The sequence below is a fragment of the Salpingoeca rosetta genome, assembly GCF_000188695.1.
Source record: "Salpingoeca rosetta unplaced genomic scaffold supercont1.3, whole genome shotgun sequence".
NCBI classification, from domain to species: Eukaryota; class Choanoflagellata; order Craspedida; family Salpingoecidae; genus Salpingoeca; species Salpingoeca rosetta.
Window position 1 is genome coordinate 1724005 of NW_004754931.1, and position 12500 is coordinate 1736504.

Below are 12500 nucleotides of genomic sequence, written 5' to 3' on the forward strand. Positions count from 1 at the left end.
GCACACACACCTGGAAGCCTGGGGCGCAGGTTCTGGGTGGCGATGCAAGACCGTGGGCCTGGCCAGCAGCGGCCTTGAAGGTGCCGGGGCCACACGTGGTGCACACGCGATTGGAGGAGAGGGTGGGCGCAAGCGTCTGCTCCTCCCCAGCCAAGCAGGTGCGCACCGCTGCACAGGTGGTGTTCTGGCCCGGCTGTGCCTTGTACGTGACGCCGAGCTGGCATGGCCTGCACTCGCGGTTGCTCACGGCGGTTGGCGCGTCCTGCTCCTCCTCGCCAGCCACACACGTGGTCGCCTGCAAGCATGCGGCCTGGCCCGCTGCGGGCTGGAACGACGAAGTGCCATCACACGCCTCGCATGGGGTACTGGCACTGTTGTCCGTGTCGGCGGTGCCAGCAGGGCACATGTACAGCGAGCAAGGGCCGATGGAGCCTGCGCTTGAAAAGTGGCCCGCCGGGCACGCAACGCACGCCGTCTCGCTGTCACTGTCATGGTCTGTCGTGCCTGCGGGGCAGCTGGCGCACACGCGGTTCGACGTCGGCGTGGGCTGCGTGGCAACAAACTCGCCCGCAACGCACGTCGCCAGGCCCTCGCACTCGCGATCAGACGTCTGTGTCGGTGCCTGGGTCTCGTACTGCGTCTCAGCGTCGCACGACGACAGCGGCGTGCACACGCGGTTGCTCGTTGCTGTTGGCGCCTGCGATTCAAACTGCGTCTCAAAGTCGCATGTGGTGAGCGGGGCGCAGGCGCGGTTGGACGTGGCCGTCGGAGCCTGCGTCTCGTACTCCTGCCCAGCGGTGCACTCGCGCACAGCGCTGCACACGCGGTTGGTGGTGGCCGTGGGCGCGCTCACCTGGTACTGGGACTGGGTGCAGTTGGTGATGGTCTGGCACAGGGCGTCGGCGCTGGCCGAGCAAGCCACCTGTTGGTACTCGTCCGGCTGGCACGTGGTGCAGCGCGTGCACTGCGTGTTCGAGCCCTGTGTGCAGGGCGAGGAGACGAAAAAGCCTGCGTCGCACGTGGCGCACGCCTGGCAGTCTGTGTCGCTGGTCGCGGTGCACGCTGCGGCAGCAAACGAGCCCATGGGGCAGGTGGTGCAGCCATCGCAAACGGTATCGGCGACGTTGCTGCACGGGCTCACGGTGTAGCTGTTGTCTCCGCAGACAGTGCAGTTGCTGCACTCGCGATCCGAGGTGAGGGTGGCAAGCACGGCCTCAAATTGCGACGCCTTGCACTGGGTGAGGTCCTCGCACACGCGGTTGGTGTTGGCGGTGCAGTCTGCGCGCTCGTATTGCGTGGAGCCGCACATGGCGCACTCCGTGCACGCGCGGTTGGTGGTTGTGGTTGGCGGCTGCGACTCAAACTCGTGCTGGAAGCACGAGCGCAGGGCGGAGCACACGCGGTTGGAGGTTGGGGTGGCCGGCGTGGAGATGTACTGCGTCTCAAAGTCGCATGTGGTGAGCGGAGCGCACGCGCGGTTGGACGTGGCTGTTGGCGCTTGTGTCTGGTACTCGTTCTGCGTGCAGTTGCGGATGGCCTCACACACAGCATCGCTGAAGGGGGTGGCAGCCGTCTTCTCGTACTCGTGCGCCTGTCACAAAACGGGCAGCAGAAGGAAAATAAAATTCGGGGTGGGGTGAGGTGAGGCGAGATATGCGCACACCATTTGTTCGTTTGTTTGGTTACAGGAGGGGAAGGGGGGGATGAAATACAAGGGAAAAAGAAAGGACAACATCGAGCGAGCAAATCGTTCAGAGAGGATGAAGTAAGAGCCCAGACATCCACGTGTGAGGCACGAACCTGGCATTGGGTGATGGGTTCACACTGCCTGTCAGATGTGTCTGTGGGAGCCATGGACTGGTACTCGGTTGCAGCGCACACGGTCAAGTTTGTGCACTGGCGGTCCGTGGTCGCTGTTGGAGCCATGGACTGCCACTGGTTGGCCTGCAGTAGAGGACCATGAAGGGAAACAGAGACAAGCAAAACAAAATGAGGAGTAGATGTGAGGGTGACAGTTATGTTGGCAGAGGGGTGATGGCAGAGGACGTGCAATGCTACTGAAGAACACACACACACACACACACACACACACACACACACACACACACACACACACACACACAAAGGAGACGCACTAAGGACACACACTCACAAGCACCTGCATGCACAATCAAAGATGCTTACACAAGTAGACAAGTGTACAATGAGACCAACCTTGCACGTGGTGAGGGCCTTGCAGACGCGATCCGAAGTCTCAGTGGGCGCGGTGAGCTGGAACTCGGCACCAGGTGTGCACTCTGTGAGATCTGTGCACACGCGGTTGGAGGTGGATGTTGGCGCGACAGACTCGTACTGCTCCTGCGGGTGGCACTCGGCCCAAACAATGCAGATGGCCTGGTTGGAGGCTGGCTGGTACGTGCCTTCTCCGCAATCACCGCAGCGACGGTCGCTGGTTGCTGTTGGCTGCTGAATCACGTGTGTTCCTGGCGGGCACATGGTGAGGTCGGAGCATACGCGGTTGTCTGTGCCGCCACACGGGCTGCTCTCGTAGGAGGAGGACGTGTCGCAGGCGGTGCAGGACACGCAGGTGTTGGTGGTGGCGTTGCCGTACATGCCAGCTGGGCAGGATGAGGAACAGGTGCCACTCGGGGTGAGGAAGAGGACACCCGTGCACGAGGTGCACTTGGTGGCGTCGCCAGGCGCAGAGCACGTGGCGCAGCTGCTGTCACAGTTTTCGCACGTGTTGGCTGCCACATCCTCAGCCTGGCCGGGCGGGCACGAGCTGACGCAGGAACCGACGTTACCAAAGCCAATGCGATCAAGCGCAAGCGTCTCGGGGCAGGCGGTGCAGCCCTGCGCAGTGCCGTCCTCGCACTCTGTGCAGCTCGGGTGGCATGGCTGGCACGAGGCGTCCTGCGTCTCTGTGCACACGCCGTCGAGGTAGAAGCCAGAGTCGCAGTCGCCCACCTGTGTGCAGCGTGTGCACACGCCATCGGTCGACAGCGTGCAGGGCTGCGAGAGGTACTGGTTGAGGTCACAGTCGGAGGATGTGGTGCACGACTGGCACTGCGTATCGGCAGTCGCAGAGCACGCAGACACCTCAAACGAATCGCCTTCCGCGCACGGTGAGCACTGCGTGCACACCGGGTTAGACGTGCCCTGCAAAGCGTGAAACAAGAACGCAGCATTTGGAGTTCACAAACATAAAGACAGCGAACAAGCGGTAAAATGAGTGCTACAGTGATTGAGAGAGAGAGAGAGTGCGTGTGTGTGTGTGTGTGCGTGTGACAGACAGACAGAGAACGGAAAAAAGGGGGGGTATATTTTTTCTTCCACTCTCGCAATGTGTTGCACTTTGTTTCTTCGGCGCCGCCAAGTAGTACACATAGGTATAATTAAATTCAGAAAATAGTAAAGCACGGTTCTTGCAGGCCACTATCTTGGGGAAGCGTCTTGGGAGGACTCTCGAAGCATCCAGCGTGTGAACTTTATTGCGGCTTTTTGGGTCGGTACGACAGGATGCATTTGCTTAAAGCTACCAATACGGAGTGTGCAACTGCTTCGACTCTACATCCATGCGCAGCTCCATTTAGTTGCGTTCAGGCGGACCATAATTCGATAAAACAGGATAGGATAACACATAATAGCCTGTGTCGTGCCATTGTCTTAAATTTCCGGTCAGCTTGACGCGCACGTCGGAACCGAGCACATAGGGCAGTACATATTCACCCCCCCCCCCAAATGTTATTGATTGAATGTACGCTGTCATGTTCCGCTGACGAAAGAAGCCTTCTGGCAGGAGTTCTGTGCATGCCTGTCAAGTAGGCGTTGAAGTGCCGCCACACATACCAGACAGGTACTCGCCCTCAGCGCAGTCGTCCTCTGCAAATGGCGAATTGCAGGAGCAGGAGCAGGGTTGTGTGAGTGGAACAAAACCATGTTGTCGAGCAGCGAGCTGTAAGTGGAGCGCATACACGTGCATGCACACACACACACACACACACACAAAAACACACACACACACACACACACACACACACACACACACACACACAAACACACACAAAAACACGTGCATGAACACACACACACTACCAAGCACACAATACACGCACCTGTGACGCATGGCTCGCAAACGCGGTCCTGTGTGCCGACGTCGAGGTGGGTGCAGGCAACCGTCTCGTAGAAGCCCTCCTCGCAGACGGTGCAAGGGCGGCAGACCGGGTTGGAGCGGCCGCCACACTCGCCGTCGAGGAAGTGGTTGTCCGGGCAGGAGGAGGTACACTGCTGGCACGCGGGCGGTGCCCACTGCATTAGGATGCGGCGGGGGCAGGCGGTCACACCAAGAAGCCCGCTGCTGCTGGAGGTCATGCAGCCGAGCTGCTCGTCGCAGTGGCACGCGTCGCCAGGGCTGAGGGTGGCAGAGTTGGCGGTGGCAAACGCATGCTCGGCACTCACCACAAGGCACGACGCGCCCCACGGGTGCTGAGCAGCCACATCGCGCGCAACGTCCACGTTGGTGACGAGCGACCAGCCAGAAGGCAAGCTTGCCTGCGCCTGGCAGGACGTGGACGTGTCTTCAGGGAAGGTGGCATCGAGGGCAGCGTACGTCACGCCGTCCACAACCACGGTGCGGGGGAAGTCTGCGGCCAGGCTGCCTGGGCAGGCGCCCGTCAGGAAGTGGCCGTTCGGGCACGCGTCCGTGCACTTGGCGCACTGGCGGTCGGACGTTTCCGTGCAAGGGGCAGCCTCGTACTCGTCACCGGCACACGTCGTGCACGTGGTGCAGGTGGGGTTTGGGGCATCCGCCGCACACTCGCCGGCGAGGAACTGGTCTGCGCCGCACTGGGAGGTCGTGGTGCACGGCTTGCAGCGCGGGTTGGACGTGGGCGTGCACTCGCCATCGAGATACTCGCCCTGTGCGCAGGCGTCGGGCGTGGTGCAGGCGGAGCACTGGCGGTCGCTGTTCAGCGTGCAAGCGCGCGTTTCGTACTTGCCAATGTCACACGTGTCGCACGCCTCGCAGTGCGGGTTGCTGCTGCCCGCGCACTCGCCCTGCAGGAAGAAGCCCTCAGCGCAGGTGGACGTGCACAGGATGCACGTGGGGGTGGACGTGGCGGTGCAGGTGCCGGAGACGTAGTAGCCCTCGCTGCAAGACTGCACGCACGCCTGGCAGGCCTGGGGCCCGCTGCTGGGCTTGTACGTGCCGGCGTTGCAGGCGGTGCATTGCGCGTTGTGCGTGGGCGTGCAGGAGACGCTGAGCTCCTGGCCGGCGGGGCAGGTTGTGGTGCACGTGGAGCACACGCGGTCGCTGGTGGTGGTTGGCGCGGTCGACTGGTACGTGCCCGGTGCGCACTCCGTCCACGCCGTGCACACGGTGTTTGAGGTGGTGGTGCAGGCGGCTTCGACAAACGTACCCGAGGGGCACTGGGAGCACGTCTGGCAGCGGCCTGTGGTGGCGTTGGCAAAGGTGCCCTGCGGGCACGTGGCCACGCACCGGCCGTTGGACAGGAAGGTGTCTGGGAAGCAGGCGGTGCACTCCGTGGAGGCGCCGCCAAAGCAGGCTGCACAGCTGGGGTCGCAGTCCTCACACACGTTGTCCGCGGCATAGGTGCCAGCGCTGCAGTCTGAGACGCAGCGGCCCGTGTCCGTGTCCAGGCTGAGGCTGCCGCTGCAGGCAACGCAGTCTGTGGGGGCGGAGCCGTCGCAGCGAGCGCACGAGCCATCGCACGACTCGCACGTTGGGTTCTGGCGACCGTCGGCGCCACCGCACTCGCCGCTGACAAACTCGTTCTCTGCGCAGTCCTCTTGCGTGCGGCAGGACATGCACTGCGGCTGCGTGGTGCCCTGGCACATGCCGGTAAGGAACTGGCCAGCCGGGCACGACGTGCGGCACGTGGCGCACTGCCTGTTCTGCCCAGACCCGAGGCAGGGGGCAACCTCGTACTCGCCCTCCTCACACGTGTTGCACGCCTCGCACGTGAAGTCCTGGCGGCCCTCGCACACGCCGGTCAGGTAGTGATCGGGCCCACACGACGACTTGCACAGCTGGCACGTGGGCTGGGTGGTGGTGGAGCACTGGCCCGTGAGGAAGGAGCCGGCCTCGCACGACGTGCGGCAGGCCTGGCACGAGCCTGCACCAGGCTCCTCCTTGAAGAAGCCGGCATCGCACGGCTCGCACGAGGGGTTGCTGTGTGGCCGGGGGGAGGGGTGTTTGTGTGTTGGTTGTTTGGATTGGGAAGTGTGGGTGAGTGATGGTGAGTAAGTCGGGGGTGGTGGCTCAAGGACAAGGCTCAAAATAGGAGGAACTGCTGTCACAATACATGCATACACACACACACGAGCAAACGCACCTTGTGCCCTCCGGGCCACCGCATTCGCCAACGAGTTCAGAGCCTGCTGGGCACGATTGGCGGCAGGCGGCGCACTCGCGGTCACGGAAGGCCGTGGGAGACACAACCTCGTACTCGCCAACAGCGCATGGCGTCCACATCTGTTGTGACAGGAAATGAGTGTACAATTGAAGAAACGAGCCGAGCAAGGATGAATCGGGCAGAAAAGGAAGGAGAAAATGTGCGACATGACTTGTGAGTGAGCGAGTGAACACACACACACACACACACACACACACACACACACACACACACAAACATGCTCGCGAGGAAACACAAGGTCTCCACCCAAAAACTCACGGTGCAGACAGTGTCCTGTGTGCCATCACAGCCGCCCGTCTTGTACGTGCCCGTTGGGCATTGGCGGCATTGACGGCAAGTCTGGCTGGTGGTATCGCCAAAGTAGCCCGTGGGGCAGCCAGCAACACACTCCGTGCCAAGAAGGAAGAGCGGGCTGTTGCAGGAGGTGCAAGCAGTGGACGTGGCGCCAACACAGTCGCGGCACGACGGGTGGCACAGCTCGCACTCGCCAGAGGCCGTGCTTGGGTAGAACCCGAGGTCGCATTCTGTCCGGCACTCGGTGCCACTGAGGAAGACGCCGCGCTCGCACGACGTGCAGTTGCTGGCGGAGGGGCCAGAGCAGGTCAGGCACTCCGGGTGGCAGGGCACGCACTGCGTTGTCTCGGTACCGCCGCATGTGCCGATGAGGACCTCGGTCGACAGGCACGCGTCTGCGGTCGTGCATGGCGTGCACACTGCGTCGGCGTTGGCGGAGCAAGGGGAAGACATGTAGTGGCCCTCTGGGCACGTCTGCGTGCAGTCGCGGCACACGGTGTTGGAGCCGCCGTTTGCAGAGCTGCACGCCCGCAACACATATTGGTCCTCGCCACACGTCGAGCACTCCTCGCAGGTGGGGTAGCTGCGGGTGCCGTTGCACGTTCCAGACAGATATATGTCGTTTTCGCACTCGGTCGTGCACGCCCGGCACACTGTGAAAAGAGAATACACACACACACATGTGGGGGTTGAGGTGGGTGGGGTGTGCGTAGATGTGCGTGCGTGGCAACGTGCGTTAACGTGTGTGAATGTGTGTTTGTGTGAGTGAACTGGACAAAGAAAGGTTGATGCAGCACATGTCAAACAGCACGACAACGCAAGCAACCCAGGTCAACCAAAATCACGCACACGCACACGCACACACACGCATACACACACACGCACGCACACACACACACACAGAGACACACACGCACACAATCCGCATATGCAAGCATGCAAGGGCTGTCGTACCGGTTGAGGTGGTGACGGTGCACGTGCCGTCCAAATACTCGTTCTGTGCACAGGAGGTGGGGCAAGGCACACACGCCTGGCCTCCGGCAGCCTCCTTGTATGTGCCTGAAGGGCAAGGCACGCACGTGCGGTCCTCAGTGATGCACTCTCCAGTGAGCTGTTCGCCAGCGGGACAGGACGTCTTGCACATCGTGCACTCGCGGTCGTTGGAGGGTGTCGGTGTCACAGACTCAAACGACACGCCAGGGACGCACTCGGCGCTCCAGGGTTCGCACTGGGTGTTGGTGGCACCCTGGCAGCCGCCCACTTTGTACGTGCCACCAGAGCAGGTCTTGCAGCGACGGCAGACGCCACCGGCAAAGTCCTTGAAGAAGCCGTCGGGGCACACGCTCACGCACTCCGAGTCGTGCAGCACCAAGGAGGCCGCCGTGTCGCAGGACGTGCACGTGTCACTGGTGCCGTTGCAAGTGAGGCAGTTGCTGGAGCACGCCTGGCACTCGCCGTCGACAGAGTACGTGCCGAGGGGGCACTCTGAAAGGCACGCGCCCTCGTGCAGGCTGGTGCCGGAGGGGCAGTCGGTGCAGCTCTCGGGACCGGGGCCGTCGCATGCCAGGCACGACGGGTGGCACGTCTGGCATTCTGGGGTGCTGGAGCCGCCGCACACGCCGTTGTCGAGGTACTCGTTGTCCTCGCAATCCTCCTCGGTTGTGCATGGCTCGCAGCGCGGGGCGTCGGTGGACATGGGGTTGCACTCGCCAACGAGGTACGAGCCAGCGTCGCACTCCGTGACGCAGTCGGCGCACTGGCGGTCGGCGTCGTCGGTGCAGTCGCTCACCAGGTACTGGCTTGTCGTGCACACGGTGCACTGCTGGCAGCGTGTGCGGGAGGTGCCGTCTGCACCGCCGCATTCGCCCGTGAGGAACGCGCCGGGGGCACACGTGTCGATGCACGGCTGGCAGCTGGGGCTGCTGGTGTCTGTGCCCATGGTGCACAGGCCGTCAATGTACTCGGTGCCTTGCTCGCAGTCGGCATAGGTGGTGCACGCGCTGCACTCGCGGTTGCCCGTGACCTGGCACGGCGAGGAGATAAACTGGCCGGCCTGGCAGGTGGCGCAAGGCGTGCACTCGTAGTTGGACGTGCCGCCGCACGTGCCGCTCAGGAAGTGGCCGCTCGGGCACGTGCTGGTGCACTGGGCACACTCAATGTCGTGCTTGGGGCTGCACGCGGCCGTCTGGTAGGAGCCAGCGGGGCACTGCTCTGTGCAGGGCGCGCAGAAGAAGGTGTTGGTGCCCTCGTCCTCGATCTTGAAGTAGCCGTCCTTGCACTCGCAGTCGGAAAGCTGGATGGAGCCAGCCTCGCTATACGAGTACACGGGGCAGCTGCGGCAGTCATAGTTGTGCTTGGGGGTGCAGGAGCCCGTGGCGTACTCGCCCTCGCCGCAGCCGCACGGGAAGCAGGTGTCGGCAACGGGGGCGGAGCCGTCCTGGAACGTGCCGTCGGGGCAGGCCACGCACGGCAGCGTGCCCGTGGCAGAGGCCGTGCCCAGCGGACAGGGCACGGGGTTCACGGTGACGTACACCTTGGCCGTGGCAGAGCGCACGCCGTCCGAGGCAACCACCGCGAGCTGGTACTCCTGCTGCACGTCGTTGTTGAGCACCTCCGTGGTGACGATGACGCCGCTCGCGCCATCAATGGCAAAGGGGACGTTCTGCGTGGCCAGGGAGTACACAATCATGGCGTTGGCGCCAGAGTCGGCGTCCGTGGCCTGCACCTGCAGCACGAGCGTGTTGCGCGGGCGGCCCTCGTCGACGGCCACCTGGTACAGCGACTGCGCAAACACGGGCGCGTTGTCGTTGACGTCAATCACGCTGACAACAATGTCGATGGCGCCGGTGAGGCAGGGGAGGCCAATGGCGCGTGCGGAGATGCGCAGCCTGTACGAGGAGACGAGCTCGTGGTCCAGCGGGCGCGCAATGGACACGGCGCCCGTGGTGGCGTCGATGGAAAACTGCTCGTCCGTGCGCCCCACGAGGCTGAACTCAAACACGGGCTGCGGGTCGGCGAGCTGCGTGGCCGGCGGCGTGAAGATGACGGTGCCAACGGGGCGGTCCTCCGCCACCTGCACAACCGTGTCGGCAACACCGGGGAAGATGTCGCTGTACACGGTGAGCACAAAGTCCACGCCGGCCAAGGCGGCGTCCTCGTCATCGGCTGAGGCCGCGGGCACGTTGGCCTGCACCGCAATGTACACGGGGTCTGTGTCGTCTGGCGAGCGGTTCAGCGTGAGCCGCTTCAGCTCGTCCGTGCCCGTGACGGCAAAGTCATAGTCAAAGGGCGACGGGTGCTGGTTGTTGAAAGCGACGTACATGACAGCTGCGCCGCGCTCAGACTTGAGCTCGATGTTGAGGTTGGTGATCTGGCCGCAGAGCGGGCGGAAGAAGAGCGTCTCGCAGGGGCGGACAACAGAGGACACGGAGTCGCCGGCGGTGAGGACGGCGGGGGCGTCGCACGTGGTGGCGCTCATTGCGTCGACAATGTCGCCAATGAGGGAGAAGGAGCGCAGGTTGAACACGTGTCGCGCGTCCGGGTCGCTGGCAATGTCCTCCAGCTGCGACTGGGAGATGGAGGAGCCAACGCCAATGGCAAACACGTTGACGTTCTGGTCGTGCAGGATGGACGCCTCCGTGGCCGGGTCGTACGACGGCTGCGAGTTACCGTCCGTCAGCACAACCAGCACGCGGGGCACGCCCTCAGAGGCCGGGCGCATGCCGTTGGCCTCCGTGAGAATGTCCTGGCGCACGGCGCGCAGGCCAAGGGACGTGTACGTCTGGCCCTGCGGGTAGGGGATGTCGGCGATGGCGTCGCGAAGGGCGTCGCCGTCAAAGTGGTCGTTGAGGCGGATGTTGACGGTGGCGCCGCTGGCAAACGTGGCCACGGCCACGCGCGTGTCGTGCTCGCCAATGGTGAAGTAGGTGGTGACCTGCGACACAAACGCCAGCACGCGGTCCTGGAAGGTGCCCGGCGCACCACCGAGCGCGGTGGACTCGATGGAGCCCGAGCCGTCGAGCAGAAACACGAGATCAAGGTTTTGGCGGCACTGGTCTGCAATCACAGACACGTACAGGGAGTCGCGGCTGGTGTAGGCGACGTAGTCAAAGCCGGCCTCAACAGCCAACCCGCCAAGCACACCGAGGCGGTCGCTGGCAAAGTCGTCCGGCACGCCCTCAATGGTGATGCGGGCGGCGCGGCCAACGTTGTGCAGCGAGGCCTTCGAGATGTCTGCTGGCGGCTCGACATACGCCTCCAGCACGCGCACGTAGGCGTCGTCGCCAAACACGCCGCGCACGACCGAGGCCAGCGTGGTGATGTGCCGGCGCAGGCGCTTGCTCATGACGCTCGGGTCGCCGTTGGACGTCGGCGGATCGGGCTTGACTGTCTCCGTCGCCGTCAGGTGCTGCAGCGCTTTGAACTCGGGGCACTGCGGCAGAATGAACTCCAGAATCACGCCGCTCGCGTCAGCCTCGGGGCCTGTTTGTTGGTTGGTTGGTTGGGCAGGGTGGATAGCGCATGTGTGGGTGTGCTTGAATGTGAGCGAGAGCGAGAACCATCGCGAGTTGGGGGAGGGGAAGGGGGAGTTCATCCCCCCCCCCTTCCTCGAATAGGGAGTGATGTAAGGGCAAGAGGCAACAGCGCTATGAAGGGACTGCGCACACGAGACGTTGACGATGTGCAAACCACAAAACCCAAGGCGCGTGCGCGGCGCCGTCATTCATGTGCGGACAGAAAAAAGTAAAGGAAAAAATAGAAAACGGCAAGGCAAGGCAGCATATGACGTGACGTACCGTCGGGGATTGAGGTGCCAAACTCCATGACGGTGCCAGTGCCGCATTTTTGCGGGCAAGTGCCGTCAAAGGCAGCGCCTGTGCGGAAGCAGTCGTCGCAGGGGTAGCAGCTGCCGTCTGCGTCGCAGTACTCTGTGTCCTCGCAGCTGTCGTGTGAAGGGCAGTCCTCCTGGAAGATCTCAAAGCCCGTGTCGCCAATCTGGCAGCAGGCGGGGATGGGGTGGCGGAGGACAATACAAGCGTGGATATGGCGTTGTGTGAGTGGCATGATGGAATACGGCAAAAAAAAAAAAGGGGGGGGGCGTGTACGCAAGCTTTGCGCGCGCGTGCGTTGTTTCGTGCGTGGTTTTGCGAGTGCATGCGTGCGTGCGAGGACATGAACAAACGGCAAACAAGCGCATAACGAAGACTGCAAGTCAACAACGACTCACCGTGTTGGCGCGGTCTGGGGTGTAGCCGATGACCTGCAGTGATGCGTCAGCCGTGTGTGTCGCCACAATCCAGTACTTGCCAGGCGGGAAGTCACGCGGCACCTGCAGGTGTGACGAGTTGGGCAAAGGCGTGGACAAACGCGAGGAGCGTAGAACCATTGGGAGGCGGGCAGACAAGGTTTGGTGTGGGACGTGAGATGGTTGTCGATGAGCAGTTGGGCGCCGCCATGAATCATATTGTGCACGAGGTAGAGTCCTCCAGCAGGATATGTGCGAGTCAAATTGTGCATGCGCAAGGAAACAAAACGCGCCTGGGCACGCACTATGGACGCACCTTGTAGGCAAGGGACCCGGCGCTGACTTCTTGGTTGATGGAGAGCGCAAGCAGGGAGTTGAAGCTGTTCACGGGCAGAAGGTACAGGTCAATGTGGTCCAGAACCAGCTGTGACAAGAACAAAGTGTGCATGATAGTAATAAGGGTGAGCGGCCTGAACGAACAAGTAAGGCTGATTGCATTGTACAGTTCATGTGTGCCAGCTTGTGAA

The 12500-nt window shown here is 62.7% G+C and overlaps 2 protein-coding genes across 2 annotated transcripts in view; both read right to left on the reverse strand.

Moving 5' to 3' along the window:
* The window catches only part of PTSG_11806 (uncharacterized protein), a gene marked incomplete at both ends in the record, with an annotated part of 14232 nt that extends 10845 nt beyond the window's left edge, over positions 1–3387 (reverse strand). The window contains 4 exons of the mRNA XM_004997868.1: positions 11–1591; positions 1801–1944; positions 2215–3159; positions 3355–3387. Of these exons, the coding sequence (XP_004997925.1) occupies positions 11–1591; positions 1801–1944; positions 2215–3159; positions 3355–3387 (2703 nt within the window). The remainder of the gene's footprint in view (positions 1–10; positions 1592–1800; positions 1945–2214; positions 3160–3354) is intronic.
* A 393-nt stretch (positions 3388–3780) lies between these two features.
* PTSG_11807 (uncharacterized protein) overlaps positions 3781–12500 on the reverse strand; it is a 13235-nt gene continuing 4515 nt past the window's right edge. The window contains exons 14-21 of the mRNA XM_004997869.1: positions 12290–12397; positions 11956–12057; positions 11525–11723; positions 7683–11210; positions 6693–7381; positions 6354–6493; positions 4116–6190; positions 3781–3882 (exon numbers count right to left, since the gene is read on the reverse strand). Coding sequence (XP_004997926.1) covers positions 3818–3882; positions 4116–6190; positions 6354–6493; positions 6693–7381; positions 7683–11210; positions 11525–11723; positions 11956–12057; positions 12290–12397 — 6906 coding nt within the window. The 3' untranslated portion in view covers positions 3781–3817. The remainder of the gene's footprint in view (positions 3883–4115; positions 6191–6353; positions 6494–6692; positions 7382–7682; positions 11211–11524; positions 11724–11955; positions 12058–12289; positions 12398–12500) is intronic.